The sequence below is a fragment of the Aedes aegypti genome, chromosome 3 (genome assembly GCF_002204515.2).
Source record: "Aedes aegypti strain LVP_AGWG chromosome 3, AaegL5.0 Primary Assembly, whole genome shotgun sequence".
NCBI classification, from domain to species: Eukaryota; Metazoa; Arthropoda; class Insecta; order Diptera; family Culicidae; genus Aedes; species Aedes aegypti.
In genome coordinates, this window is record NC_035109.1 from 345,334,071 (window position 1) to 345,361,240 (window position 27,170).

At 37.4% G+C, this 27,170-nt stretch overlaps 1 protein-coding gene across 1 annotated transcript in view; it reads left to right on the forward strand.

Moving 5' to 3' along the window:
- The first annotated feature begins 20,412 nt into the window (after nucleotides 1–20,412).
- The window catches only part of LOC23687612 (arylsulfatase B), a 45,221-nt gene continuing 38,463 nt past the window's right edge, over nucleotides 20,413–27,170 (forward strand). Inside the window, exon 1 of the mRNA XM_021851777.1 lies at nucleotides 20,413–20,846. Within this exon, the coding sequence (XP_021707469.1) occupies nucleotides 20,721–20,846 (126 nt within the window). The 5' untranslated portion in view covers nucleotides 20,413–20,720. The remainder of the gene's footprint in view (nucleotides 20,847–27,170) is intronic.

The following is a 27,170-nucleotide window of genomic DNA, read 5'->3' on the forward strand; positions in this document are numbered from 1 at the left end:
TTTATAATCGACTGGTTCAGACAAAGCGTGCGTCTCCATCAGAGCAGCCCAGGCGGTCCTTCTTCTCGAGAGGATCGACATATTCCAGCACACGAGCCGAGTCATCGAGCTCATCACAGGATATGCAGTTGCCGTAATTCAACTCCATGATATAGACACTGATGGCCAAGTGAAGCATCCTACGAGAGGCGAGGCCGGCCACGCATCTTCTTCCAGTGTATGCGAAGGCAGAGCTGGAGTTCCTTGACCGTGTCTTCCCTATCACGAAGCTCTACAGACTTTACAGGGGGATGGGGACGCCCAAGAGCCTTGAGGCTTTCAGACTGCTACTTGGTAAGTACCGGAACGACGATGTGCCATTTGACCGTTTAGATGGAATGGTGTGGAGCTGTGGGACGTTTGTGGAGCTCACGGCTCAGCTAGATATGAAGGATAAGTCAAATCAGGCTGTTTCCTTATCTGGTCAGACGATGTAGTCCACATGGAACCCAAGCGAGGTGATGTTACCCACATGGAATTCAGAAGAGATTATATAGCCCAGTAGAATGGAGGTGGAGTAAGCGTATCGATGATATGTACGGCTCGTTCGTGATACAGGAGGGAGAGGGGGGGTGGATGCAGCGATCAAGGTTCCATTTGTTTTGGAGGAAGGCACGCATTCCCATACAGATGTTTTCGATGTAACCATGTCCCTGGAAAACATAAGCCTCTCAAGGAGCCCAAAGAAAAAGAAACCGCGTTATGACATTGAGCAGATTCTGAGCTACACGAGAACGCAATCATCTCCGTAGAGGCTCTGTTGACGTTGGACCTTATCATCGACTCGCTCATGTTCCTCTCTAAATCAGTCATCGCATCCATTCTGATTTAGCATGGTGTTCAAGAACAAGTTAGAGAACGACTAGCTCCGCCAACACATCCTTTCGAAGCTTCTAAGGCTGTCGAAAAGCGTCCGGTTCTTCTCGACGCTCCGCAACTTCAATCTTCTTTGATGCCCTCAAGCTCTCCAACAACGACGTGGTCTTTTGACCAGTTTTGACATTTGCTTAGGCCTTGAAGCAAATTTTAAGCAGCTTTCAAGTTTGGCATCTTGTACTGCACTTCAACGAGGCAAGATTAAAAGAAGACTATTTTTAGTCGTAATTTGCTAAAAATCACATCGTTTAGTAAACTATGTGTAGTTGTGGTATGAATAGCACGATATTCATGACAACTGGTACAATTAATTAGTAAGTGCATGTCAAAGAGTGTCTGCCGTTTAGTGAGAATTACACGCTCTCTATATTATTCTGGCCTGTTTTTGCTACATGTCATTGCAGAATAGTGGCTCAGAGGTGCCGAAAAAAAAACAATTCAATTTTACCAGTATAGTAATTCTCTTAATACCCCAGGACATAACATAAGGAGCAACACGTAATGAGAAATATTTTTCCAAGAAAACTCGAAAAAGATTCCAAATCTATACTAAGGGCATCGTGTAAAATCTTATGTATGGACTCAAACGAAACGCATGGAATCTTTCCTTCGAAGCTTACGTAATTTTGTAAAAGATTAAGGTGAAGATGAATCGAAGCCAAACCTCAAATTTTCAAGAGCACAAATCTGGAGATCCGAACACTTGTTTGAGCTGAAAACTTAATCGATTGGTCACCACCAGCTACTGACCAATCGATTCAGTTTTCAGCTTGAACGAATGTTTGGTTATCCAGATTTGTGCTCTTGAAAATTTGAGGTTTTGCTTCGATTCATCTTCACCTTAAAATAAATAAAAATAATAAAATTAATTAAATTCTGATTTTTTTTCAGAAGCTACTTCAAGTTTTATTCCTTTGTGACAATTAAACATACTCTCCTATACGATCTTTAGTATTTTTTTTCCATAGATTAGTCCAATATTATTAACAGTTCTGTCATCGAAATAGACATTCAAGTGGAATCAGTAAAAAAAGTAAAGCTCCTGAAGGTAGCATTGATATAAAAAGCTAAATTAACTGCTATAACTTTTGAAAGGGGCCTTCCTTAGCCTAGTGGTAAAGTCCGCGGCTACCAAGCAAAGCCATGCTGAAGGTGTCTGGGTTCGATTCCCTGTCGGTCTTTTTGTAGTGGAAATTTCCTTGATTTCCCTGGGCATAGAGTATAATCGTACCTGCCACATGATATACAAATGCGAAAATGGCAACTTTGACAAGAAAGCTCTCAGTTAATAACTGTGGAAGTGCTCGTAAGAACACTAAGCTGAGTAGCAGGCTCTTTCCCAGTGGGGACGTAATGCCAATAAGAAGAAGAAGAACTTTGAAAAAAAAATATGCGTTATCTATACAACTACTTTCATTTTCAGGTTAGCGAATCTACCACAAAACCGACAAACGAAATATTGCATCTTTTACTTCTTATGCATTTAATTTCTGGCCAACTGGGACAATTTTAACTTAGCGTTCTCATGAGCCCATACACAGTGGTTAACTGAGAGCTTTTTCGACAATTGAACACTTGGACATTCGTTTATTGTGGGGTAGGCACGAATATGCTCTATGCAACCCAACGAGATTCAAACCCTCTAGCCTCAGCATTCTACTAGGTTCTATAATCTGCAAATAATCAAACAATCTATACAATAGCAGCAGATATACAACGGTCAACGACAGACTGAGATTATGCCGTTCACACAATCAAGTTAAACCGCTTTTAATGGATTCAATTAAAACTCACGCAAACTTCATTTGCACAAATCCAGCACCATTGCAGTTCGATTAAACTTCCGATTCGGAATCGATAATGTCTTCATCAGTGCTATTGATGCATCGGAAACGCAACTAACCTTTCCAATTGCTTTTCCCTCGCTCTATCCCTATCTCCGTAGGATTCCGATTGTATTCATCGCTCGCCAGGGTAAGGTTGTATTGCCGTAATCTGAAAATAAATTACTGGTAATTCAATTTTCAATCGCGCATCTCCAACTTCGTCATCGTCATCGCACTTAGCCGTCGTCGTTTTGATGATTGCTTTAATTATCGCACAGAATGGCAGCCATACAGTCTATCATAGTTTGCACGCAATTGCAATTGCCCCACAATCGTCCCACTAGGACTCGGTTGGTGATTATCTCTCCGATACTGGATCCTTACTGTTGGATGTCGCCGTGGTTCAAGAATAAACCATTTTACCCTTGCACGTTGGACGGAAAACAGTTAAATTTGTCCAGAACTTGTTTTATCGCCCTAATCGAAAAAATGTCTAATCTTACATTTTGATTTCGTGTTTTTATTGTTATGACCCTTCTAGTCATTTGTACACGGTGCAATAGCATCAACATGGTGCTGTCGTAGGATCCTTTCTTTTCTGGATAATACAGATACCTACAAATGATTGCACTCGCTGGAGAATCTCAACCTTAGGACGGTGTTTGTATTACTGAATAACGATATAGTTATAATTGACTCAACTCTGAGTGGCTCAGGCCTCATTCTAACCTGATTCCATCATGGCGAATTCATAAGTGTAATGATTAACCTAGTGATTGTATTGTATTATTATATGATGTTTTGTATTATGATCATATGATATGAAATAAAAAATAAAAAAAATGTCCTATTTTGCCAGCAATGTTCTCGGTATTGAAAAATCTTTTGTGCGATGATGCTCTTGCTTATTACATTTAATCGAGAAATACAACTTGAATAGCATATTTCATCATGCAAGATCCACTATAGTTGAAATAAATGTAATAATTTTACTGTACTTTTAATCTAAGAGATGGTTCTGATTGATGTTCGTTATTCGTTATTCCTGTGATTGCTGCTTTACTTAAAGCTTTTCGAACACGAAAGAACAGTACATGTAAAACGCATAATGATATCAAAAGTGTATTTCTGTCCCATGACGCTAGTTACAAGATGATTTTCAGTTTAAGCTACAAACCGTGAGGAAAATGGTGATTGCAGCCGTAATGAATTTTATTAGCATTCGAGAACAATCTCTGGCACGTGCCTTACATGATGATTAAAATGCTACTGAATTCCTGTGAAACTAGCAATAATCATGTTGTTCTAAGAATGTACATGCTATTTTCTCCATGCGTTGTAAGATATACCTCTTGTGGTTGGGTGACAAAACGTCGAATCCCAAAACGTCGAATACCAAAACGTCGAAAGGACAAAACATCGAAGGGACAAAACGTCGAAAGGACAAAACGTCAAAAAGTAAAAAAATGTCGGTCCAGGTTCTTTGTAACGAAACGAAATTCTTGGAAGAATGATTATTTTCCAAAAGAATAAATATTTCGTTATGTGCCAAACTTTATTTATAGCATATTTAATGGACCCCGTTGTGAAAAAAATAAGTCTGGCAAACAATGTGGAAAATTCGACGTTTTTTTTTTAAAGACACGGACACCGTCTTCAGCCATTTAGCTGCAGAGACTGTAACTCAACACTAGACAACGGACAAACAATGGCTGCAGCGGGAATCGAACCAACACTACATTACACGATTCGATTAAATGCCTGACGACACTAACCGCACGGCCACGAGGCCCACAACAATGTTGAAAATTCGACGTTTTGTCCCTTTCGACGTTTTGGGATTCGACGTTTTGGCTTTCGACATTTTGGCTTTCAACATTTTGTCCCTAAACCACCTCTTATTGAATAGGAACGTAATAAATATTATTGAACATGATGCCCAATTATTTGATACGATAATGTATTTTTTTTTCTAATTATTTCATAGATTTCACATATAAAATCCCGAGTAACGAAAAAAAACCCAAAAATCTTGAAATCTCTGGTTTTTTGTCCCGGAATTTTGTTTATAATAGGATATGAACATTTGATGAAAATTATAACAAAATCCATGATGATCGATTACACGTTTGAACATTATTGTTGTTACTTTGTTGATTCGAGTATATAACGCGTTCAAAAACATCTCAAATATCCCCTGTGATGCGTCTTAAAAGCACTTCAACCATTTAGTCCGTTCATAGACAAACAAACGATAGGACTCACTTTGGCAAAATTTTGGAATGTGCTGAATTCCTTGAGCTTTGTATAAGTACCGTAATCCGGGGTCAAATTTATCACTGGGGAGAATTCAATCAGATCGGAACCAAATAGAACCAGACATTCCAGGTTTGCTAGTTTTTAAATGTTCAAGGATGATTTTGAATTATTTGTTTCCAATGAGCATAGTTTTTCATACAAATATCAACAGTTTTTGGAAAGGTAAGCAAAACTGTTTGAAAAAAGTGTACAAAACAATTCACTGGCACCAAGTCTAGATGCAAACTTTTAGTATTTAAAATGTCATGTAAATTTAATAGTAAATTACTACTAAACTCAATTTATAATCATACAACACTACGAATACAGTTTGTCAATCGTCCAATATTTTTTCTTGAAAAACTTGCTAATTGCACAGGAAATTGCCCTAATATAGGTGTGAATGTTCAAATTTACCTTATTGAATTAAATATTCGAATACACGATTTGTAAGAAAATTAATTAGATTTTATGATTCAGGGAGCTCAAAATACATCGGGCAAGTTGAAATAACTGAGATATTATAAATAGGCAAGGTATCATGGTTTACGCTATGTCTGAACCAGACGATTATTAAAATACATCGTTTTTTTCTCGTTAGAGTTCAGTATTTGGGTTATATTTTTATAATCGGAAGGTTTTAAAATATTTCATCGGTGAAATTTTGATTTTTTCCACTTTTATGCTATTTTTCATACTGAAACACATGAAAATCTTATTTTCAACGCATTTCAGCCCATACGAAATGCATGGAAAAAAACCACCAATAGAATATTTTAAAACCTTTCGATTATAAAAATATAGACTAAATACTGATCTCTAGCGAGAAAAAATCTTAATTACATCGATTTTTATAATCGTCTGGTACAGAAGTAGCGTGTGGTTTATTTCAATAATGATGAGAAATACAATTGAAAAAATATTTTAACCCATAATCACATTTCAGTCCGTTTGTACAATTATGACGTACTTTTTTTAGGCAAATAAGTAATGAGTACTTTTAATTAAAGTTCAAGAATAAGGTCCTGTAAAATAGTGATGTCCCTAAAAAAAGAAAATGTTTTTTTGGTGTACTACGTGACAATTCAACAAAGCCATGAACCGGTCGTATATCTAGATAAGCGATATGTGAAAATACCGCACTCGGTGATCCGCCTGAATGCAGACTTCCAAGTAATCCACCACGATTTACTGCATTTACGTTTGGGACTACGTTTTGGCCTGGGTTGATATACAATACTACTAAACAGCATTGATGGCGTTCAGGAACAATTCGTCAGGTTTTGATAACTGTTGTACCTATGAGCTCCAAAACACTGGATTGACAATTTTTAATCATTGGGTTCGATTCCAGTTCCAGTTGACGAAAATTTTAGTAGTATACTCATTTCAGTAAATATAAAGCAAATTAAGACATGTGTGTGTATTGACCATTTGCAAAAATATTGTTGTGCTAATATTCATCTAATTTTCCAAAAGCCAATACTTGTAGAAACAGTACAATATACCGTTTTGATTCATATTACGGACAGCTTCAAATTCCGGACAGTCTCGTTTGTATGGGAAACATTTCACACGAAATGTTTCAATTTTCGCCATCCAAAAGTTCTCATTTTCGAGGCTCGTTTTATTAGGTTTTTTCCATGAATATCATTGCAAATTTATAATGCCCAACTACCATAGACGTCTCTAAAGTGGTTGAACGATTTCAATTGATGATTTGACTGTTCCATTAATGATTATCATATCTGTCCGTAATTCGAATCAAAGCGTCCGGAATATGAGGCAAAAGTGAGGGAGCGTCCGGAATAAGAATCATGAAAAGGCCACACGTTTTGATTTATTTAAATTTATTCAAGTTGCGGACGCGTATTCTTCACCCACCATCCGAAAGTTAAGGGCTTTCGACGCTCGATAACGCTAAAAAATCATACAGAATGATTTATTTTGTATGGCCCAAGCTGGGTTATACTTCACTGAGGCCTTAAGTGTCCGTAATATGAATCAAAACGGTATTGACTGTACTGTACACTGTAAAAATATTTTTTTTTTTATGTGCATATACTTTCGAATCAAATATGGAACCGCATTATTGGTTGTCTTTTCTAGATATTTTATTAGTCCTTAAAAGGATAGCTTCGATGTCTCGGTTTAGTCATATTGCTGACCATTTTCATTCCACAGCGACCTTGTACATGTTGTCTGAAGGCCATTGAAGGTTTGAAATGCTTATAAGTTTTAAGAACAATATTATTCCACCTAGATTAACACATATGTATCAACCAAACTCATCTTAAAACTTATCTTAGAACGATTAATATTAGAAAATGTTCAAACTTTCAATTTCATTCAAAAAAAGTAGTCTAAACATTACCTTATTGAGAGAATGTTCCGTTCGATGAAAATGCCACAAGGGATCAGATCTCTTTGCATTTCTTAGAGCAGTAACTTTTTTCTTAATATTAAATACGGAAATGACCTCAGGCGTATAAGGTTGCTCTTAACTTATGGCTCTAGTTAGAATTGATCATTTGTCAAACTGGAAAAGAAGTTTTCTTCCGATTGATCAACAAAACAAGAAAACCAAGAACTTCCGTTTATCATAAATTGCAACAAACGGGCGTTTCAATTCTTCTCGAAATCATGTCATTTCGAAGGAAAACTGCTGTTTTAATTTTGGAAAATGAATTATTTTAAATACAGTCGACTCTCCACACTCTCTAATTTTCCTTTCCATATCTCGATACTTCTACATCTCGATGTAGGTTTTTTATTTCTGATTTTCTCTCCATATGTTGATATAACCCTTGTAGACCAGATTTCCATGATTCAAAATCGTTAGATAGCACGAAATGACGTCTACTTGTTCATTATTGTTTCTATTTTCCTAACAACGAACCTATTTTCAATCTCTTTTTCTCGAAAATCCCTTCGATATCGAGATGGAGAGAGTCGACTGCCAAGAAATGCACCGTTCGCCGATCGCAGTAGGTTGGGTGACACCATCGCACTATGTGGGGATTCCCATACAACCAGGCGGTAAAAAATATATTTTTTAGTTTTATTGCGTTTTTCCATTTATTTTTAGCAAGGTACCTATGATCTAAATTTGAAAAATATCAGTATCACGAGACACTCCCACTCCTCCTCACTCCCCCTCGCAAAATTTCAACGTTTTATACAAATGTTTCTATTCATTCCATGGAGAGTTTTCGGCATGATTGGTAAAAGGGGATGGAGAAGGGGGTGTGGTGGGTAAATGGGGGGGGGGGGGTTAACAATCAATAGGCATAAGCCACCTTCCACAAATAACGTAACGCTCTACAGGGAGGAGGGGGAGGTATTTGCTCAAGCATTATGGCTCATACAAAAAATATGCATAATGTTCTTTTAATAAGAAGCAGTCGAATATTGATAATTGTTCGATTAATGAGATCTGTTCGGAAAGAGTAGTGTTCGATCCTTGGACCTTGTTGCTTGCTCCTGCGGGGGTGGGCGACGAGGGCATGATCCACGGTGGAATAGTATCGCGGATCGCGTTAGTAGTTTTTGATCTTTTGATCTTGTCGCTTGTTCCTGTGCACAATGGTCCGAAGGCGCCCAAAACCTCAAAAATCAAAGTTGTTTTATCCGAACAGTTATATTTTCCCTACTTCCTTAACACTTCTGTGGTTCCAATCATGATTTTTCAAGAAAATGAATATTTGCAATCCATCTTTCACAAGCTATTTATGAATTTAAAAAAAGCTCAAGTCGCAATGGTATCTTCAGAGAAGTTGTTTGTATATACGTAAAGTACACTTGAGTGGAATTAAAATTTTCATAACATTCATACAAAGTGAATTAACGTTAAAATTGTTCAAAAACCATATTATTTTTTAGAAAAGTACTACCCTAAGACATTAGTAGCCCACGAATGCCCGCGATGAGAATGGACCAATGCACGAGTTCACTAGTTTGACGTTTGAGCGGTGCCGAATTCATTCGTTGCCATGGCCACATAAATAACACGACACCGCTCAAACGTCAACAGGTGAACTCGTGCATTGGTCCATAAGTTCACTCGAAAGCTAAAAACAAGAGCTTTCAAGTAGGGTACAAATTAGTAAGTGCATTGCAATCGCAGTAGCCATGAATTGCATACCGAGAAGAAACGAAAAACTCGCTGATATCTTCTTCTTCTTTTTTCTTGCGTTACATCCTTAATGGAAACTTAAAACTTTGTCATTGTTAAGTTTCGGTTGCAAAATAATAAATCAAACTAAGTTTTGCATCATCTGTAAATTACAATATTTTTAAGAGTTTGCAAAAAAGCGCGCATTCCGGAGAAACGTAATTTCTTCCATTTTTGCCACGTTTAGTAACAGTTTTAAAACCCACGATTTTGAAATTCAGATATTCACCCTTTCTTTTTTTGTGGTTGCAATCATGTTCATTCAGTGGGGACGGACCTGGTGTAGTGGTTAGAACACACGCCTCTCACGCCGAGGACCTGGGATCGAATCCCATCCCCGAGATGGTCACTAAAAAAAAATCAGTGACGACTTCCTTCGGAAGGGAAGTAAAGCCGTTGATCCCGAGATGAACTTAGCCCAGGGCTAAAAGTCTCGTAATAAAGATAGAAAAAAAATGTTGATTCAGTGAATAAACGAAAGAAGAAGTGCACGGGTAGAAATCAGAATCCAAAAACAAGATTATGACTCATGATATCATGATTCCAGCGTGTTTTCGGCTTATGAAAATACACCATGATTTGGACTCATGATATCATGAATCAGATTGCCGTAACGCAACACACGCGTTAGGTTTTTGTAGCTGATTGCTCGAAATCATGATTCAAATGCCAAAAATGCTGAGTCGCGCATCCGTTTATGATCGACAAAATAAAAAAAAAGTTAAAATAGCATACATTGAGGTTCGAGCCAAGAACCTTCCGATTGTAAGCCACGTACTCTACCACTCAACCGCTTCGTCATCTTGAATTAAGAGTGATCAATACGAATGAGATGAAGCAAAGTGCGCCGCTTAGTGTTTTCACACTGGATGTTACGCTTATGAGGAATCATGTTTATGACTCCAGGAACCATGTTTTGTGATCCTGATATTATGACCTAACCAATTTATGAATTTCATGATTTGTAAATCATGGTGTGGGGATCAGATTTGTATCCGTGTGGCCTTATAAGAGTTTTTCTTTTCCAAGATGGTGTCCAAGAAGGATTACCACCGCTAGCTTCCCTAACAGGTCCAACGAAAAATCGCAGATAAGGATCCAAAAAAGGATCGAATCAATATTAGAAAAAAATACTGAAAATTACTGTTTTTGTAGCAATGAACAGTACTGTTTTATAGCACTGAGAAGTACTGTTTTAACGCTTCTCAAATCTGCATGAAAGTGTTCTTATTTCACATCAATGGCAGGCCGACTACCATTGCATATTGGTATGGCATGCAAATACAAAATGATCGAATCGAACAATTTCCACCCACCGCACAAAACGCTGATAAATTGATGGCGAAAAAAAAATCATATGCACTCGAGCGAATGTGGAAAAATCCAATCAAATGATTTTTCCTCAAGTGGCTGTTCCATTTATGTGCCCTGCTGATCACTTGTACAACAGGTTCCCACAAGCGTTGAAGTGCATTTTACACATGCACACCTGCAATTCTCACCGCCATCATCGTCGTCGTCGTCATCATCGGTGAAAAATATTTTATTCCTGCATTTTCACCTTTTCTTTCGCATTTCGCGGGAGATTGTTCCTCGCGCGCCGGTATTCAAGTGCATTCATTCAAATGTGATCCTTTTTCACCCAAAAGCTCGTCAAATGGAAACTGTTTTTCGATTGGGTACTCCAAGGGGTGCTCAGAGAGTTTTGGGGTGCGGATTTCAGAGTTTTCGAGACTGATATGTTTAAGCTCATTTCCAAATTCACAATTATATAATATAATTTGTAAATCTAATGGAGGGAACCTCAAAACAATCATTAAAAGTAAGAAAATAAGAATGATATCTAGAACGAACATAATTAAACATCTGGCTGAAAGAATTAAAATGAGCACAAAAGCTCTAATTAAATTATTCAAATTCAACTATGAACAACCCCAGTCCCTTATGTTGTAGATGGCTCCAAAGTATAATGTCATAACTGTATATTACATTCTACTGCTCTGGTGCCTCTTGCATCGAAGTAGAAATTCTGTAAAAGTAGGAAATATTAACTAAACGTGGCTATTTAAAGAAGTTTATTACTTTTCCCTACATGGTTCTATAGTGTCTAGAACTCTAGTCTCGTCACTCGAGTTACTGCTGTCAAAATTATACAACAATCTTCCAAATGTAGTCATTGAAAAATCTTTGGACAACGGAGCTTCCAGTACGTTAAATATATTGATACTTGATCACTAATGCTGATACTCATACAAAATAAGTGATGGTATAAGTTGTGCTGAAATAAACCCTGGATCAGATTTACAGGATCCTGCAGGTAGACCAGAAAGAATCCTTGTAAAAATTTCGAAAGGAATCTGCTGAGAAAAAGTTGTTTTAGTGTGATGAAGCTGATCTTTTGTTCGTGACTGAGACATAATATAAGATTATTACTGAAAGAATTTCGCCTGAATTGATTGGAAGACTGCTAAGAAATTACCGTAGGTGCTAAGTGGCTAGCCCAAAATTACTGACACTCATCTAAGGCAAACAATGAATCTCATCTCACAAATGATTATGGGAACTATATAAATACCTAGATACAGATGATTGTTGGCGTGAACGATTTATTTTTTTCTAAACGATTGCCAAGCATTCCGTAGAAACATGTAAGCCCCTTCTACAAACTTTGACTTATATACCTTCTGCGTGAATAAATGTCCGTGCATTTTAAGTAACAAATTTCTAGCAAACATTTACAAAAAATTCAAAACAGAACTCTTCTAGAAATTGCAGTAGAAATAGTGGTACTAAAGAGTGTATTACTTGAAGATTTTCAGAAAAATAACATATAATTCTGCCGAATTGCCTATTATTCCATATATATAATTGTTTGAGTATTTTTTAAAGTAACTCATAGAATCTTCAGAATTCATGAGGACATCAAAAATAAAATAAATGAAGGAATTCTCAGAGTAACTTATGGTGGATCTGCTTGAGATATTCCAGATGGAACAACTTGATTCCAGAAGAATCACCTGAATGAATTTTGAAGAAATATCTGGAAATATTAAACAAAGTAACTTATCGAAGATTTTATGAGGGAAACTCTTTCCGGGGGTTTTGATAACCTAGAACACCACTAAAGAAAATCTGAAAAAATCCCGATGGAAATCTTGGAAACATTCCAAAGTTAATATCTTGTATGATTTTTACGAGTAGCTTCTTAAGATTTAAATACAAACTTCTGCAGAAATAACAAAAGAAATTTTTGTTGATACTTCAGAAGGAACTATAGTCTTTTTCATTTAAAAAGTTCTGGAGGTTCTCCTCAGGTTATCAATGTTATCAATGAAAAAGATTCTACCCCATTACCATTATTTCCACGAATTTACAATTATCTTAACATGATGTCATTGATGACATTTCGACATAATATCGGGGCTCTATCCAATTACCCCGAACGCCATTACCCCGAAAGCTATTGCCCCGAATCGATCACTACCCCGAATAGTATGATATACAATGCAGTATCTAATGCAGCATCTAATCTATCTGTAGTATAAAAATGATGACCATACTGTTATAGAGGATTGACCATTCATGTTTTCGTTTCCAATGTTACCTGGTAATCAATGGTGTGTTAAATTTGTGGGTAATATGTTCATCATATATTTGCTCTTCTTTCATATGTCAGCTATTCTTTTGAATTATCTTTGTTGGAGACTATATCTTCTTTTTCTTTCTGGGACAGTGCCTGTTTCTCAGCTCAGTGGGCACTTTCACAGTTCAATGAATCATTCAAAATTTCATAACGCCAAAAATTGCCATTTTTGGCATCCATCCACCACCTCGTAACCATTTTGTACAGAAATTCTACAAATTTTGAATGCGTTGTAACATTTCGGGGACAACCACCACAACCCCGTTCGGCGTTATGAAATTTGAGATTGGGCTTTCAACTAAACAAGCCTTTTATTGACTGAGAGCTTTCCTTGTCAATTTACCATTATTGTACATGAGCTCACCGGTATCCGGACTTCTTGGTGGTGTTAATATTTCAATTTTATTTTTAACAAAGATTTTCCTTTCTTATGGATACAGGTTGAGCGATAGCATCACGTTGTTACAGTGAATATTCGCGTCATAGCTGCAAGCAGTTCACCAGAAATTTGCCCTTCTTTCTTTGGCTGTTCTTCTAAATTTTCGTTGGATAAGCTAGGCACTAATATTTTCATATGGAACAGCAATTTTTTTTTTTTTTTTGAAAGCAGGATATCCTTAAGTCATTGATTGAAGGTAATCTTACTAATTTTAATCAGAGTTCATTCTAAAATAAATAAACGATATTTGAAAGTTTGTATCATATTAAATGATACGCGTATTCCGGCCTCAACTGTTAGACCGTCTTCAGTGTCGTGTACTTGCCTCGATAGTTAATTCTGCTAATTCTAATCAGAAATCTTTTCTTCTTTTATCTTCTGGCATTCAAACAGTAAGGTTTCTTATGGAACAACTCACCACTTTTCTGCCATCATCATGCATTCATTGTACTGAATCAAAAACAATTATTTCAAGAAGATCTTATTGAAATTCAGCTGAATGATTCCACAAACTAACAAAAGTATTTGCTGCAACGGTGATCAGATGCTACGGTTTTTCTAACAAGTACAAGTTTATTAGCGTTTATATGCCACCGCGGAACGATTGTCTATCAGGTTGGTTTTTAAACGGGTTCCATAGAACAATACTTGCAGCGATAATATCAGCTTGATATTCTATTACCTTCGTTTATGAAACAAATTGTTTGAGAAGATTTCAATGCTAGTAAAAAAAAATGAGTGAAAGAAGTGGGAAGCAGCGTCCAAAACGTAGCTTTACTACATCATTATTTTGTGCATATTATAGCTATCATTTTCATAATAAATTCACCCTTCTTTTCGAAACTGGCTGTTCTTCAGAGCATTGCAGAGTAGCTGTGTTAATCTCATCAAAACTAGGGGACAAATCCAAACAATATTTAGTATGTAAAAGTTGTTTTGAAAAAAATCTGCTTCTTTTTTATCTTATAATGTTTGAAAAATTCATTGTTAAGCCAAATTTGTTCAATACTCATAAGGAATCGTACAATTTTCTCTCCACCTTCTAATTAGAATTAGTCTCAAAATGTTATGGATTTGGGGTAATGGCGTTGGAGTAATGACCCATTCGGGGTAATGGCTTTCGGGCTAATGGCGTTCGGGGTAATGGCATTCGGGGTAGTGTCATAGAGTCAATTTCGGAATTCGGGGTAATGTCATTCAGGGCTATGGGTCGTTCGGGGATATGGAATTCGGGGTAATGGCATTCGGGTTGATGTCAATCGGGATAATAGCATTCGGGGTAATGGGGTAGAAATTTTTGATAGTATGTGGATATCTTTGGAAACCCCTTCAATCCTTTACATAATTGCTTATAAAAAAAAAATGCATCAATAGATCTTTTTTGATAAATCGACTGAGAAGTTTAATGAAGAAATACCTACCTTGATGGCTACAGCGTAGCGTCACGCCATTGCCGGGCGTATTGTACAGCTCCATCTTCGTCGGTCTTGGGCGAACCTTCTCCAGTTGCCCCGAACGTTTAAGGTCGCCAGGTCCTCTTCCACTGCGTACAGCCAGCGTATTCGTGGTCTTCCCCGAAGCCGCCGACCTCTACCTGGTTCCCTGCTGAATATTATTTTCGCAATTCTTTCTTCCGACATTCGCACTAAGTGACCAGCCCACTGAAGTCTGCCGTATTTTACACGCTTGATAATACTCGCATCTTTGTACACTTGATACAACTCGTGATTCATGCGTCTGCGCCACACACCATTTTCGAGTTTCCCACCAAGTATTGTCCGCAGCACTTTACGCTCGAAAACACCGAGAGCTTTCCGGTCTGACTCTTTCAACGTCCACGATTCGTGCCCATAGAGAGCCACCGGAAGAATCAATGTTTTATACAGGGCGAGCTTTGTTTCCGTTTGCAAGCTGCGGAACCTAAGCTGGTTACGTAGTCTGTAAAAAGCCATATTCACAGCCGCAACACATCTTTTCACTTCGCGGGAAACGTCGTTGTCACATGTCACAAGTGTTCCAAAGTAAAAAAATTCTTCAACAACTTCAAACACATCCCCATCAAACACTACCTCAGCACTTACACCAATACACCTGACTCTTTCTCTACCTGCAACCATGTAGTTCGTTTTTATAGAATTAATGGTCAGGCCTATCTTCGCTGTCTCCCTCTTCAGAGGCACGAAGGCCTCTTCCACTGACCTGCGATCGATTCCAATTAGGTCTATATCGTCCGCAAAGCCAAGGAGCATGTGCGACCTTGTGATAATAGTGCCTTTTCTCTGCACGCCAGATCTCCTAATAGCACCCTCGAGTGCAATGTTGAACAGTAAATTCGAAAGTGCATCTCCCTGCTTCAATCCGTCTAACGTCACGAACGAGGTTGATACCTCGAGTGATACCGAACACTTGATTTCGAACCATCCAGCGTAGCACGTATCAGCCTAATTAGTTTCGCCGGAAAACCATTTTCAGACATTATCTGCCAACGCTCATTTCTTTTCACTGAGTCGTACGCCACCGTGAAATCAATAAACAGCTGGTGAGTCTGCAAGTTATACTCCCGAAATTTGTCTAGGATCATTCGCAAGCTACACATCTGGTCCGTTGTCGAACGGCCCTCACGAAAACCAGCTTGGTATTCGCCGACGAAGGACTCTTCGAGCGGTCTCAGTCTGTTGAGCAGGATGCGCGACTGAATTTTGTATGCCAAATTCAGCAGGGTAATTCCTCTGTAATTGGCACACTCCAGTCTGTGTCTTTTCTTGTAGATAGGGCGGATGAGTTTATGCAACCATCCGGTGGGCAATTCTTCGTCCTCCCGTACCTTCAGAAGTACTCGATGGATCGAATGGTACAGCTGCTCACTTTCGTGCTTGAGGATCTCGACCGGGATTTCGTCCTTCCCAGCAGCCTTACAGTTCTTCAGCTCGCTGATAGCCTTTTTAACCTCTCCTATGGTCGGTGGGTCCACAGCTTAATCGTCACCATCGATGTTCATCCTGTTTCTCGCTACATTTCCATTTTCACCGTTTAACAATTGCTGAAAGTGCTCCTTCCACCTGGCAGCCATCGCCGTTTTATCGGTCAACAAATTCCCTTCTCGATCATTGCACATGGCGGGCACTGGTACGGTATTGTGCCGCGCACCATTGACCGTTGCATAGAATCTCCGCATATCATTCCGGTTCATGCTTTCTTGAGCGTCAGCTATCACACTTTCTTCGTGCTGCCTTTTCTTTCTGCCGTGGATTCGCTTTTCTTCGGCTCTCGCTGCCCTGTACCGCTCTCTGTTTTGTCGGGTACCGGCCACAAGGATACGGCTTCTGGCGACATTCTTCATGTCTGTCACTCTCTGGCATTCTTCATCGATCCAGTCGTTTCGTCTTCGTCGTTGATCAGTGACAATCACTTCCCGCGCCGTTGTTGTCGCAGCTTCGTGGATAGGGTCCCACAGGCTGTCGACGTTTCATGAAAAAATATAGGTCGAATATCTACATAACATAGAGGAAAAATCTCGATTGATTGACTGCATTGACTGAGTTACTTATCAGAAAAAAACCTCCCGAAGAAATTTATCAATAAGACTAGACTAGAAATTTATCAATAACAAAAATTACTAAAAAGAGTTATAAAGAAACCACTATAGAAATTATTTCATATATTAGTTATTTAAATTTTTAGCTTTTTCTGTGCGGATTAAAAGCTGGCGAAGATAATGTAGGTTTATATGGAAATTAATATGGCGAAATTTTGGAAATTGTTCTAAACACGTTAGTACTGGAATGTAAGTACTAACGTATCATCAAAGTATCATCTCATAGGGAAAACTCAATTTTTATGGTAAGGATGGTAAGGCAAAAATGAGATATGGGATTTTCAAACCGCATAGCCCCTTTCTCCGAAAAATTTCATAAATTGACCGCATCTATTTTTTTTTTATTTGGTGGTGCTTTCAAGTTTCACCATTCTCGTTATCTTTGACAAATTGTTTTAAGACAAAAACAATACACCTATTCTGATTACTTATGGTTCTTTCTAGTTCACCCCCTTTCACTGAATGCTACCCAAGTAATCACTAGCCGACAAATTCATATTTTTGGGCCCATAAAGCTATTATACGGCTAATATAATGCATGTTTGCTGTCTAGTAGCACTAGCACGCAGGGCGAGTAAAAGTCCTATTTAATTACTTGGGTAATCATGCAATTTTTCAATGTGCATCGTCTTTGCTTTTTTTGTGGTGAGGGGAAAGAAGATGACACTTCGTCCAAAAAGACACTTTAACGTAATCAAACAAATTCGACTTCATGGGATCCTTTACATATAAAATGACTATCGGTTCACATTGTCCTCAACAATGAGCCGCAGCTTTAAAGCTGCCATTTACCTGCCATCATGCTCGAAGTGTATTTCGCAGGTATAAGCACTGGAAGCTCCAAGTCTCTTTCGATTGCAACACTCAATTCTCTGAGCAAATGCTAAGCTCAAGGCTCTGTGTGCGCAAGTTGAAGGAGACAAAACATGCTCCGGCGCCACTAAAGGGTAAACATTCGTTCTTAATCATGATGTAGTTATGTTGGATATTAGAGTAGTAAAAAAACCTACTGTTATTGATATCCGAAAAATTACCTGCTTTATGATACCGTCATGCTGCTGAGAAGAAAGGTGCGTATCTACATGTATCGAAGGAGTCTAGATAATTTACAGTGGTCACACTATCATGGGTCACCCACTATTATGGATCATTTGCATTTGAAATGCGTGTGGAGCAGAGTGACTAATAATCGTGACAAGGTGACTCATAATAGTGTAAGCAGTGTACCTGTTTTTATGGTTCACTAGTCAAAAGGTTGCGATAGTGAATTGTAGATATGAATCAACTGCATATGGACTTGTACGTCATACATTCTAGAGCATACTTCCATACCAGAAAACGTACATCTACGGAATATACAAGAGGGCTATTGCTGCGGTCCTTTAAAGATGATTCTCAAGCATGTAAACTTCAATTATATGTCATGTAATCCAGCAGGATTCTGAGTGATTACATGATATATAACACATTTTTATATGATTTCAGACTTAAATTTACATGACGTCATGTTTACATCGCACAAATGAAGTTTACATGACGTGTAATCTTCATTATTTTTAACTGTGTAGAACATCAAATGTCGAAACAATGGAGCAAAAATTTCTGAAAAATATGATTAATTTAAGACAAAAAGTGTTTCATTTTTCTATTGCCATCGGTTTCTATTTGATTCGATCACGTCAAGTTTCCGCCTATGTTTGTTATCTCGAACATTACTGATTATGTAATCCAAATTAATGGTAATTATATCCAAAACTTTGAATACATCACAAGGAACATTTTGGTATAGAAAAATCGATTTGATATGTTGATGGATCTTTGGTAGAATCTGAAATGTAGTGGCAACATAAAGTGTTGATTTATGAATTATAACTTGTTTTCCAATAGATTTGTTTTCGAAACCTTTATTAGTTCGACTAATATACAAAATTGATACATAAACGAACCGTCATCGGGAAAAATAAGACAGAACAAACAATTACAACGATGCTTGTTTGAAATCATAAGTCTATTGTAAAGTGACTAGATTGTGTGAGACAGAGCAATTTTTAACTTAACAGTACAGTGTCACTACTTTTTATTTCAATAAACTTAGCATTTAGTACATGTCTCAGATTTAATATAAATGTAAATTACACATCAAATATGGGTATCGCTTCATTGGGGATGAGATCTGACATGCTTTCCGGATTTTAGTCTGTTGACTTCAAATGACTAATTGCGGCGCTCATTTTAAATTCACATCCAGCGGCGGCGGTAACGCGTAGATAATAAGCGCGAATTTCAAACGCAACGTCAAAATTCAAGTAGGCTTGGACTTTTTTTAGTCCTTCAAGGACTCGATTGTTCAAAATTTGCTAAATCTGAAGCATTTGACGATTTCTATTGTCACTGCGACGGTATATCGACATTTTCAGATAATCGCATTCCGTGGATTTCTCTTGAAGAGCACAGTATAAGGAGTGAGTATAAAAGCGCTCCCGGAGTAAAATAAACGTTTGCTAGTTTGAGCCTTCCCTGTATGTCGCAACAAGTAATGAGAAATCTGGCAATAAGAGAAGACGAGAATAAGGCGCAAAATAGCTACTTCGTAAGGGGCCATCCTTGAACCATGTGCCAAAGTTGATCGGAAGATCTGTCCAAAGATCACACTTATCATAGATCATCAGATCCTCACTGATAATCTTGGAAATATCACAAAAAGTGTCCCAATGGAAGGGGACGTGATTTATGAAAAATCCCCGCTAAGTGGATGCCTGTTTCAACTAGTTCTACTTCGAACGACAAATGCAAAAACTACCAAACAGCTGATTGAACTAGCTCACTGGCAGGGTTATCTTGGGAAATTTCCAATATCTTGAGCCGAACCTGTTCAGTTTCTAGGGATGGAATTGTTGTTAGCTACATAGGGAAAGTGTACCAGTTATGGCCATAGTGGTTCCCTATTTGGCCATATGAAAAATTTGGATAACTATTACATTTTTAATCTTTTTGAACGTTTTAACATCAAGAATTTTCCTTTATTTTACTGCTAAAACACAAAAGATTTTTCAAAATGTGAAGGCATTCAAGATATCACGTATGGCGAAATAGGGAACCACTATGGCCATAATTGGTACACCTACCCTATAAGCAGGTTTTGCAAAGTTAAAAAAATGGAGTAACGATTCAACTCTACTCTTCTGGGTCTAATAGTATCGTCATTAACGCCCAACATGCTACGAAATGAAGTTGTTAAAAATTTATTTGTTCGTTGCTTCTGCATTTACCTCGATAATTGATGCTGCTCCACCTAGAAGGCGATAATACCGCTAGTCACCACCGATCATTTTTGGCTATTCAGTCCTCCAATTGAGCATCAAAAGATCCTGTTGTATATTTTTCATCTCATTTTATTTAGGCATCGTTACCGGTCATTGGGGCATTGAAGCGTCGCACATATTCAGAATGATCGTCATCGTCACCGGTTGTTGTCCGACTGTCTGCTGCCTGTCTACTGCACATTGCACTCGGCTAGGGTGAAGTTGTGCATTGCATCTCCCGGCACGTTTCGCTCCAGCATTGTTCTGTTCTGACATGCTTGCTGACTAGCTTGCTGGATAGCCTACAATTTGTCTACCTGTATGCATTTATCAACTTATAAAACTGTTTGAAGCTGGCCGGAGTCGAATCAGTTGCGATCGAGGCATTAATCGACACTCAAGTTCCATCGGGATCGGGCAAGTGCGCGTCGTGACCATTGGACGTGCATTTGCACGTGCTTGAAAAAGTGCATAGAGGGTGATCGATGCTGTTGGCTAACGATTGTTGTGAAAGCATCTTAGAAGAAAATGAAAATGAATAGTGTTCGCTTCGGATTAGTGCTACTGTTGTTGGCTGTGATAAGTGCCTCAGGGGATAGGTCGAGAGGGTCAAACGAACGGCCCAATATTGTTGTGATAGTGACGGATGATCTTGTACGTGAGAAAAGGGTTGGAGTTAAGGGTATGCGATATGTCGATACGAAACGGAACAATATAATTATTTTATATGGAATTAATTACCTTACGAAAACTTCAAGTTAAACCCCCCAAATTTGTTAATTTGGATGCCCAGAAGCTACTGTGAAAAATTGAGCGGAATCCATAATCTTAACCCGTATAGGCCTGAGTGAAAGAAGAAAAACTAAAACTCTCATCGCTCAGCGATTACTTATCGGATTTCAATTATTTTTTTTGTCAGTATACTCGTAGACATATCTAGTTTCTGAAAGTGACCATAGAATGTCAAGAATGTTCCTGTGACCGGAGTTATTCCGGTGGGTCACTGGGTCAGGTCGGGTGAAAAAGGTGCTGTGTTTTGTGCCACTGGATGTAGGCAAATGCCAAGTCACAGATATTTTCCGGAATCAGCTATAATCGACCTAACCTATTTATTCATAATGTTAAGTCTCAGATCTTATTTAATTATGCAAATTAAATTTTTTGTTATTATCAATAAATAAAGATAATTTGGCATGTCCCAAAGAATAGTCTAGCTACCGGAAGACTCCGACCACAGGAACATTCCCGAGTTCCTCTGGTCACTTTCAGAAACTTGATATATGTGCTAGTGTACTGACTAAATATTATTTGAATCCATTAAGTATTCCCTGAGCGGTGATGGTTTTAGTATTTTTGCTTCCACTCAGGCCTATACGGGTTAAAAGTGAGGCTAAACGAGCTTGAAGTGTGCATGAAGAAAATCGACCATATACAGTCACCGTCAAAATGGAGTGCCCACTTGAGTGATTACGTAAATTAGCAATAATCGTGTATTAAAAAAGGAAATAGTTTTTATAAAATGAGTCTACGTTATGTTTCCTGTGTTCTCTGTGATATAAACCAAAAAAAGCTCTTATTTTAAAACAAAGTTAAGGTTTTAAAACAAAGTGATAGTTTAGCGGAGTTATTGTTCAAAACATGTAAAGTTGTACTGTTATATGGTAAATGGTAAAGAAGCAAGAGATTCAACTACAAAGTACGGGGAAAAGGACGGGCTTGGGATTGAAACCCATGACCTTCTTCCTATAAAGCAGAAGCGGTAGCCATTAGGCCACCAACCCTGTCTCTGTTGAGAGTTTTCAGTTGGATTTTAAAAACTTAGGTGAATAAATACCAGTTTTTTATTTAATTTTTGATTGAGTAAGACCTTCAAAAAGGTAAAAGCTAACAACAAATATACTTAGATCTTATTGCATGAATCGAGTTATTAAAAATATTTGTTTAAAATAACACACAGAAAATTACTAATTTTCATTATCGGTACAAGAACATATATTGCGAAAAAAAAAGTATCATAATTAAAGGAAGTTCTGTGAAAAAAGTAAATACAATAAACCATAAAGTTACTTGATATACCTACGAATGTTTGAAGCATTTATTTCTTGATAAAAGGTATATAAAACCACAAAATATATCTTATTAGTTCATCGGATTATTGTACCCCTGTCAATAGGTAGAAAAAATGTAGATCTGTCCTTGTTTTTGATGTCAAACACCTCAAATAACTTGACCCATGCGGAGAAATCTATATTGATTGTATGTCATCCGTTTAAATGGGTTTCAAAATATCTATCTATGGAAAAATCAATGCACATTGGTCCCAAAGCCATATCTAGGAAGACAAAAATGATTGCGCCTAAACCGTATTTTTTTTTTAGCTGGACAAACTTTAGATTCCGCTTACTATGATCGATCTTATATCAATACAAGTGTACAGTTATTTCGGTTATTTCAGCTATTTTTTTCGCTTTTTTGCCGTTTACATTTCGGTTTATGGTGAATATAACGCTAACGCTAACGCTCAACGCTTAAAGATGATTTTTTATGAATTTTACAAATTATGGACAATTTTCATTTAATAACATTAATTAACTCATTACGCGTGGTAAAAATGGACAAATTATGGGTGAAATTATGAAAAAAATCCACATGCTCGGCTGGGATTTGAACCCAGGACTCTTGTATGCTAGACGAGCGCTTTACCAACTAAGCTACCGAGCCACTTGGTGACCCAACAACTGAGTTGGTTACAAGTTTAGAATTCAAATCCCTACAGACCACGCGGACCCCTTTCATAACCCATATCCATCCATCTCATGTTAACTACGCACGCGAGAAGAGTCCTGGGTTCAAATCCCAGCCGAGCACGTGGATTTTTTTCATAATTTCACCCATAATTTGTCCATCTTTACCACGCGTAATGAGTCTATTAATTTAATAACCATGCGGATTGGATTACCGAACAGCTCAATATAAGCGTCAATTTATGTTTAATAACATATTATTTTCAAAATTGTGTTAATTTATTAAAACAAAAAACGTCCCTACAGTTTTTTCACCATTAACAGAGAAAAAATAATCTTTCTAATGGCGACAAAAGATTGAGAATCCGTTTGCGCCCTCCAGAGATATCGGCATTTCAAAAGAACCATTTTTCGAAGAAAATCTCTGACAACTCTGTAACCACTAGAGATAGAACAGTAGTTTCTTCTGCAAACAGTTGCGCAACCAAAAGTTCTAAAAGTGCTCGGAACAAAGCTTTTAAGAGAAATCATCGTATAAAAAGTTATCAAGAAAATACTTATTTTTCAGTAGCATTCTAACTTATTTGTTTAAAAAAACAAAACTCGCGAACCATAAGAGATAGAAATTTGAGTTCTTCGACAAAGTTGCTCTAAATTGGTTGTTCTAAAACATTGTAGAACATTGTGTAGGCCTAAATGCGTCAGCAAAAAAGTTTATGTTCTGATCTTGTAAACCATGCGGGACACCCTAATTTCACATCACTTAAAAAATGTCTGAAAAATATGGAGAAACTTTGCTCAAGACAACATATATCTAAAATTGATGGTTTAGGCGCAATCATTTTTGTCATCCTGATATGGCTTTGGGACCAATGTGCAATGCAACAAAGATATTAATTCACCTAAGTCATTCAAACCCGATGGAAAACTTGTTTTTAATCGGTCACGTGTGGTCGTCTTAAGGTTATTCTAAATAACAAGATTGATTTGACCAGTTTTAATCACTTATATTCTCAGTATTATTGGTTAATTCTTAAATGCCCAAGACGATCCTTGAATTTTTAAATGACCATTATTTGGAGACCAGTATATCCCTTTTTGAAATAAATTTTGAAGTAAATGCGGTTACAATCCTTGGGCGAGATATCCCTCCTGACCCCTCCCCCTTTTCTAAGAAAAACGGAAAAAGCGTGAACACGAAGGGTCCAAAATTGGCCTAAAACGGATGTCTCAACATACAAATGAGCTAGAAGGTTCGTGTCTTCAGCAATGTTATTCAGCAGATCATCTGGCGAAGTAAAATCTGATTGAGAGTTCATTCGCTAGGTGGCACTAGTGACAAATTTTCTTCAATAGTCTGTAGGTACTTCAAGCTCCTAATCAGCTAGAAGGTTGGTGTCTTCAGTAGACTTGATCTGGCGGTGGAGAGAATTGTGGTGATTGGTGATGGGAAATTCGTCTGCTAGGTGGCGTTGGTAAAAAGAAATTTTTGATCTTTCCTACCTCAAGATCCTTATTAGCTAGAAGATTGGTGTCTTTGGGAAAGATATTCAGCAGATTGAGGGAAGGCTGGTGTCCTCGGAAAAGCTATTGAGCAGATCAAGGGTTTCTGGACGGTGAAGAGTCTGATTGGGAATTCATCCGGTAAGTGGCGCTAGTAAAAATCTTCAATCCTCTCTACCTCAGGGTATCAGAAGAATAAGGAGGTGAAAAATATTGGCGCCAATTTATGGCTGATCAGAAATTACTACCAATACGTTATTCAAACAGTTATGAAGTGTGCCATAGCCTAAAGTTTACTACCAAAAAACGCTGATAAGATTTGGAATTGCTGTTCAACCCTGAATTTGCAACAGTATTGTTGCCTAAAACTCTAATTAGCAAGAAGGTTGGAATCTTCGGCAAAGACATTTAGCTCTTTGGTGTGTAGAGTCTGATTGGGAATACACCATCTAGATGGCGCTTGTAAAAATAAATTTTCAATCTTCTCTATCTCAAGACCCCTCTCAGCTAAATGATTGGTGTTTCCGCAAAGCAATTCAACAACTTAAGAGCAGTTGTATTGATTCAGTGTTTTACTATTTATGTGGCACACTTCAGAACTGTTTAAGTAACGTATTGGTAATAATTTCTGATTGGCTATACATTGATGCCATTATTTTTAACTTCTAAATAATCCCCAATCTGCTGATATCTTTGTCAAATTTACCAACCTTCTACCTGATAAGGATCTTGAGGGAAGAATAAATATTTCTTATTAATAGAGCCGCCTAGTGGATGAATTCCTAATTAAACTTTTCACCGCCCGAACAGCTCTGCCGAAGATAATAACCGTTTAGTTGATAAGAATCTTAAGGTACAGACTGTTAAAGATTTTTTTTTTACTAGCGCCGCCTATCCGATAAATTTCCAATCAAACTCTTAACCGATAGATAGCCCTTGATCAAACCTTCTAGCAGATAAGGATCTTGAGGTACAGAGATTGAAGAAAATTTGTCCTTAGCGCCACTTTGCGGAAAAATTCTCGAACATGCTTTATACTGCCTGCTAGCCCTTGATTTGCTGAATAGCTTTGCCGGAGACATCAACCTTCTAACTGATAAGGATCTTGAGATACAGATGATTGAATAATATTTGTTACTAGCGCCACCTAGCGGATGAATTCTCAATCATATTTGTCATCATCAGATGGCACTTCACAGCAAAAAATAATGTGTAGTATCACGTCATTTTCGACTTAAACCATATGTGTCACAAATATGATGCAATATTACTTTTCATTTGTAACATTTTTAAGTGATGTATACACAAATGTTTATGGAATCAAGGGAATGTAATGTGAAAAAACGTAAAAAAGTCGATGTAATTAAAAAATACGCAAAAAGCTGTCGGCTGGGTTTCATTGATTTTATTGTTTTCTATTTCAAATATTTTTTTTTTTAATTTGCACTTTTTTACTTATTAAATAACTTATGTTGATCTTTAAGTGACGCAGAGCCTCAAATTGTGAGACAAGATAAAAAGAAAAGGGAGGAACGATAATAGTTAGCGCCGCTATGTTTGGCAGCAGCATGCTTTTAAGCGTAGCCTTCATTATTACCAGCTCTGCTACCTTATTTTACGATCTAAAATAAAATATGAATCTTTGTAATGTGATATCTCATTAGACTGATGCAAATTTTGAAGTTTTTGCTCCCCTATTCTTAAACGGTGGCAATTATGATAAAAATCATTCTCCTAAAATTTGGAGTGATTTGGACGAAATTTGGTTGTGCACACGCCAATTGAAGTTTATATGGAAATTACTATGGAAAAGCAAAACTTTTTGTGTTCAGTCCTCTAACTGCTCGCCATAATAATGTATGGAAAAGTGAACAAACTCTTCTCAATTGAAATATTCCCAGCTACAACTTTGACGAAGACAACATTTTGATAGGACGTAAGGATACTTTGTTATTATTGATAACAAAGTCTTAATCATGCTGAGATGATCATTCAATTACTTTCAGAGCAACACTGCTTTTTGGCTGTAGAACATAGTAGCCTGGATTACTTTGATCTATTCTATCCGCCAGGAGCACCACTGTTGCCTGCCGAGCAGTTGAATAAGCATGCAAAATGCAAACCCACTTTATGATTATGAATAACAATTTATCCTGACGTCCAATCAAACTGCGGTCTTCGGCAAAGTTGTTGCTAGGAAGATTTCACAAGAGAAGAGATTGTTCACTTTTCCGTAAAATATTATGGCGAAAAGTTAGAGGGCTGAACCAAAAAGGTTGGCGTTCTCCATAGTAATCTCCATATAAACTTCAAATGGCGTGTGCACGGTCAAATTTTTACCCAAGAAAAGTGTGTGACGAAAAACTTTGAACAAGTAAGAGTATAATATTGCAAAGTGAGCACCTCATTTTGACACAGCTATTTTTAGATTTTAGATTTGTTTCGTGTTTGTTGCATTTTTTTTGAGTGTATTACAAAGATAATATGTTAAACATGCGTGATTACAAGAAAAAAAAAAGCATTCATTTTTTCTTATCTAATGATTGATGAATCTCCAAGACAAAAATATTCGATCACAGCGCCATTTTTGGACGAAAATGAAATTAAAACGGTTCTGATTACATTTCCGACCAAAAATGGCGCTGTAGTCGATAATTTTCTATTTATTTTGAATTCTCCAATCAATAGTAAAGAAACTACAACAAACCAAAATTTTTGTATTAGTCATCCT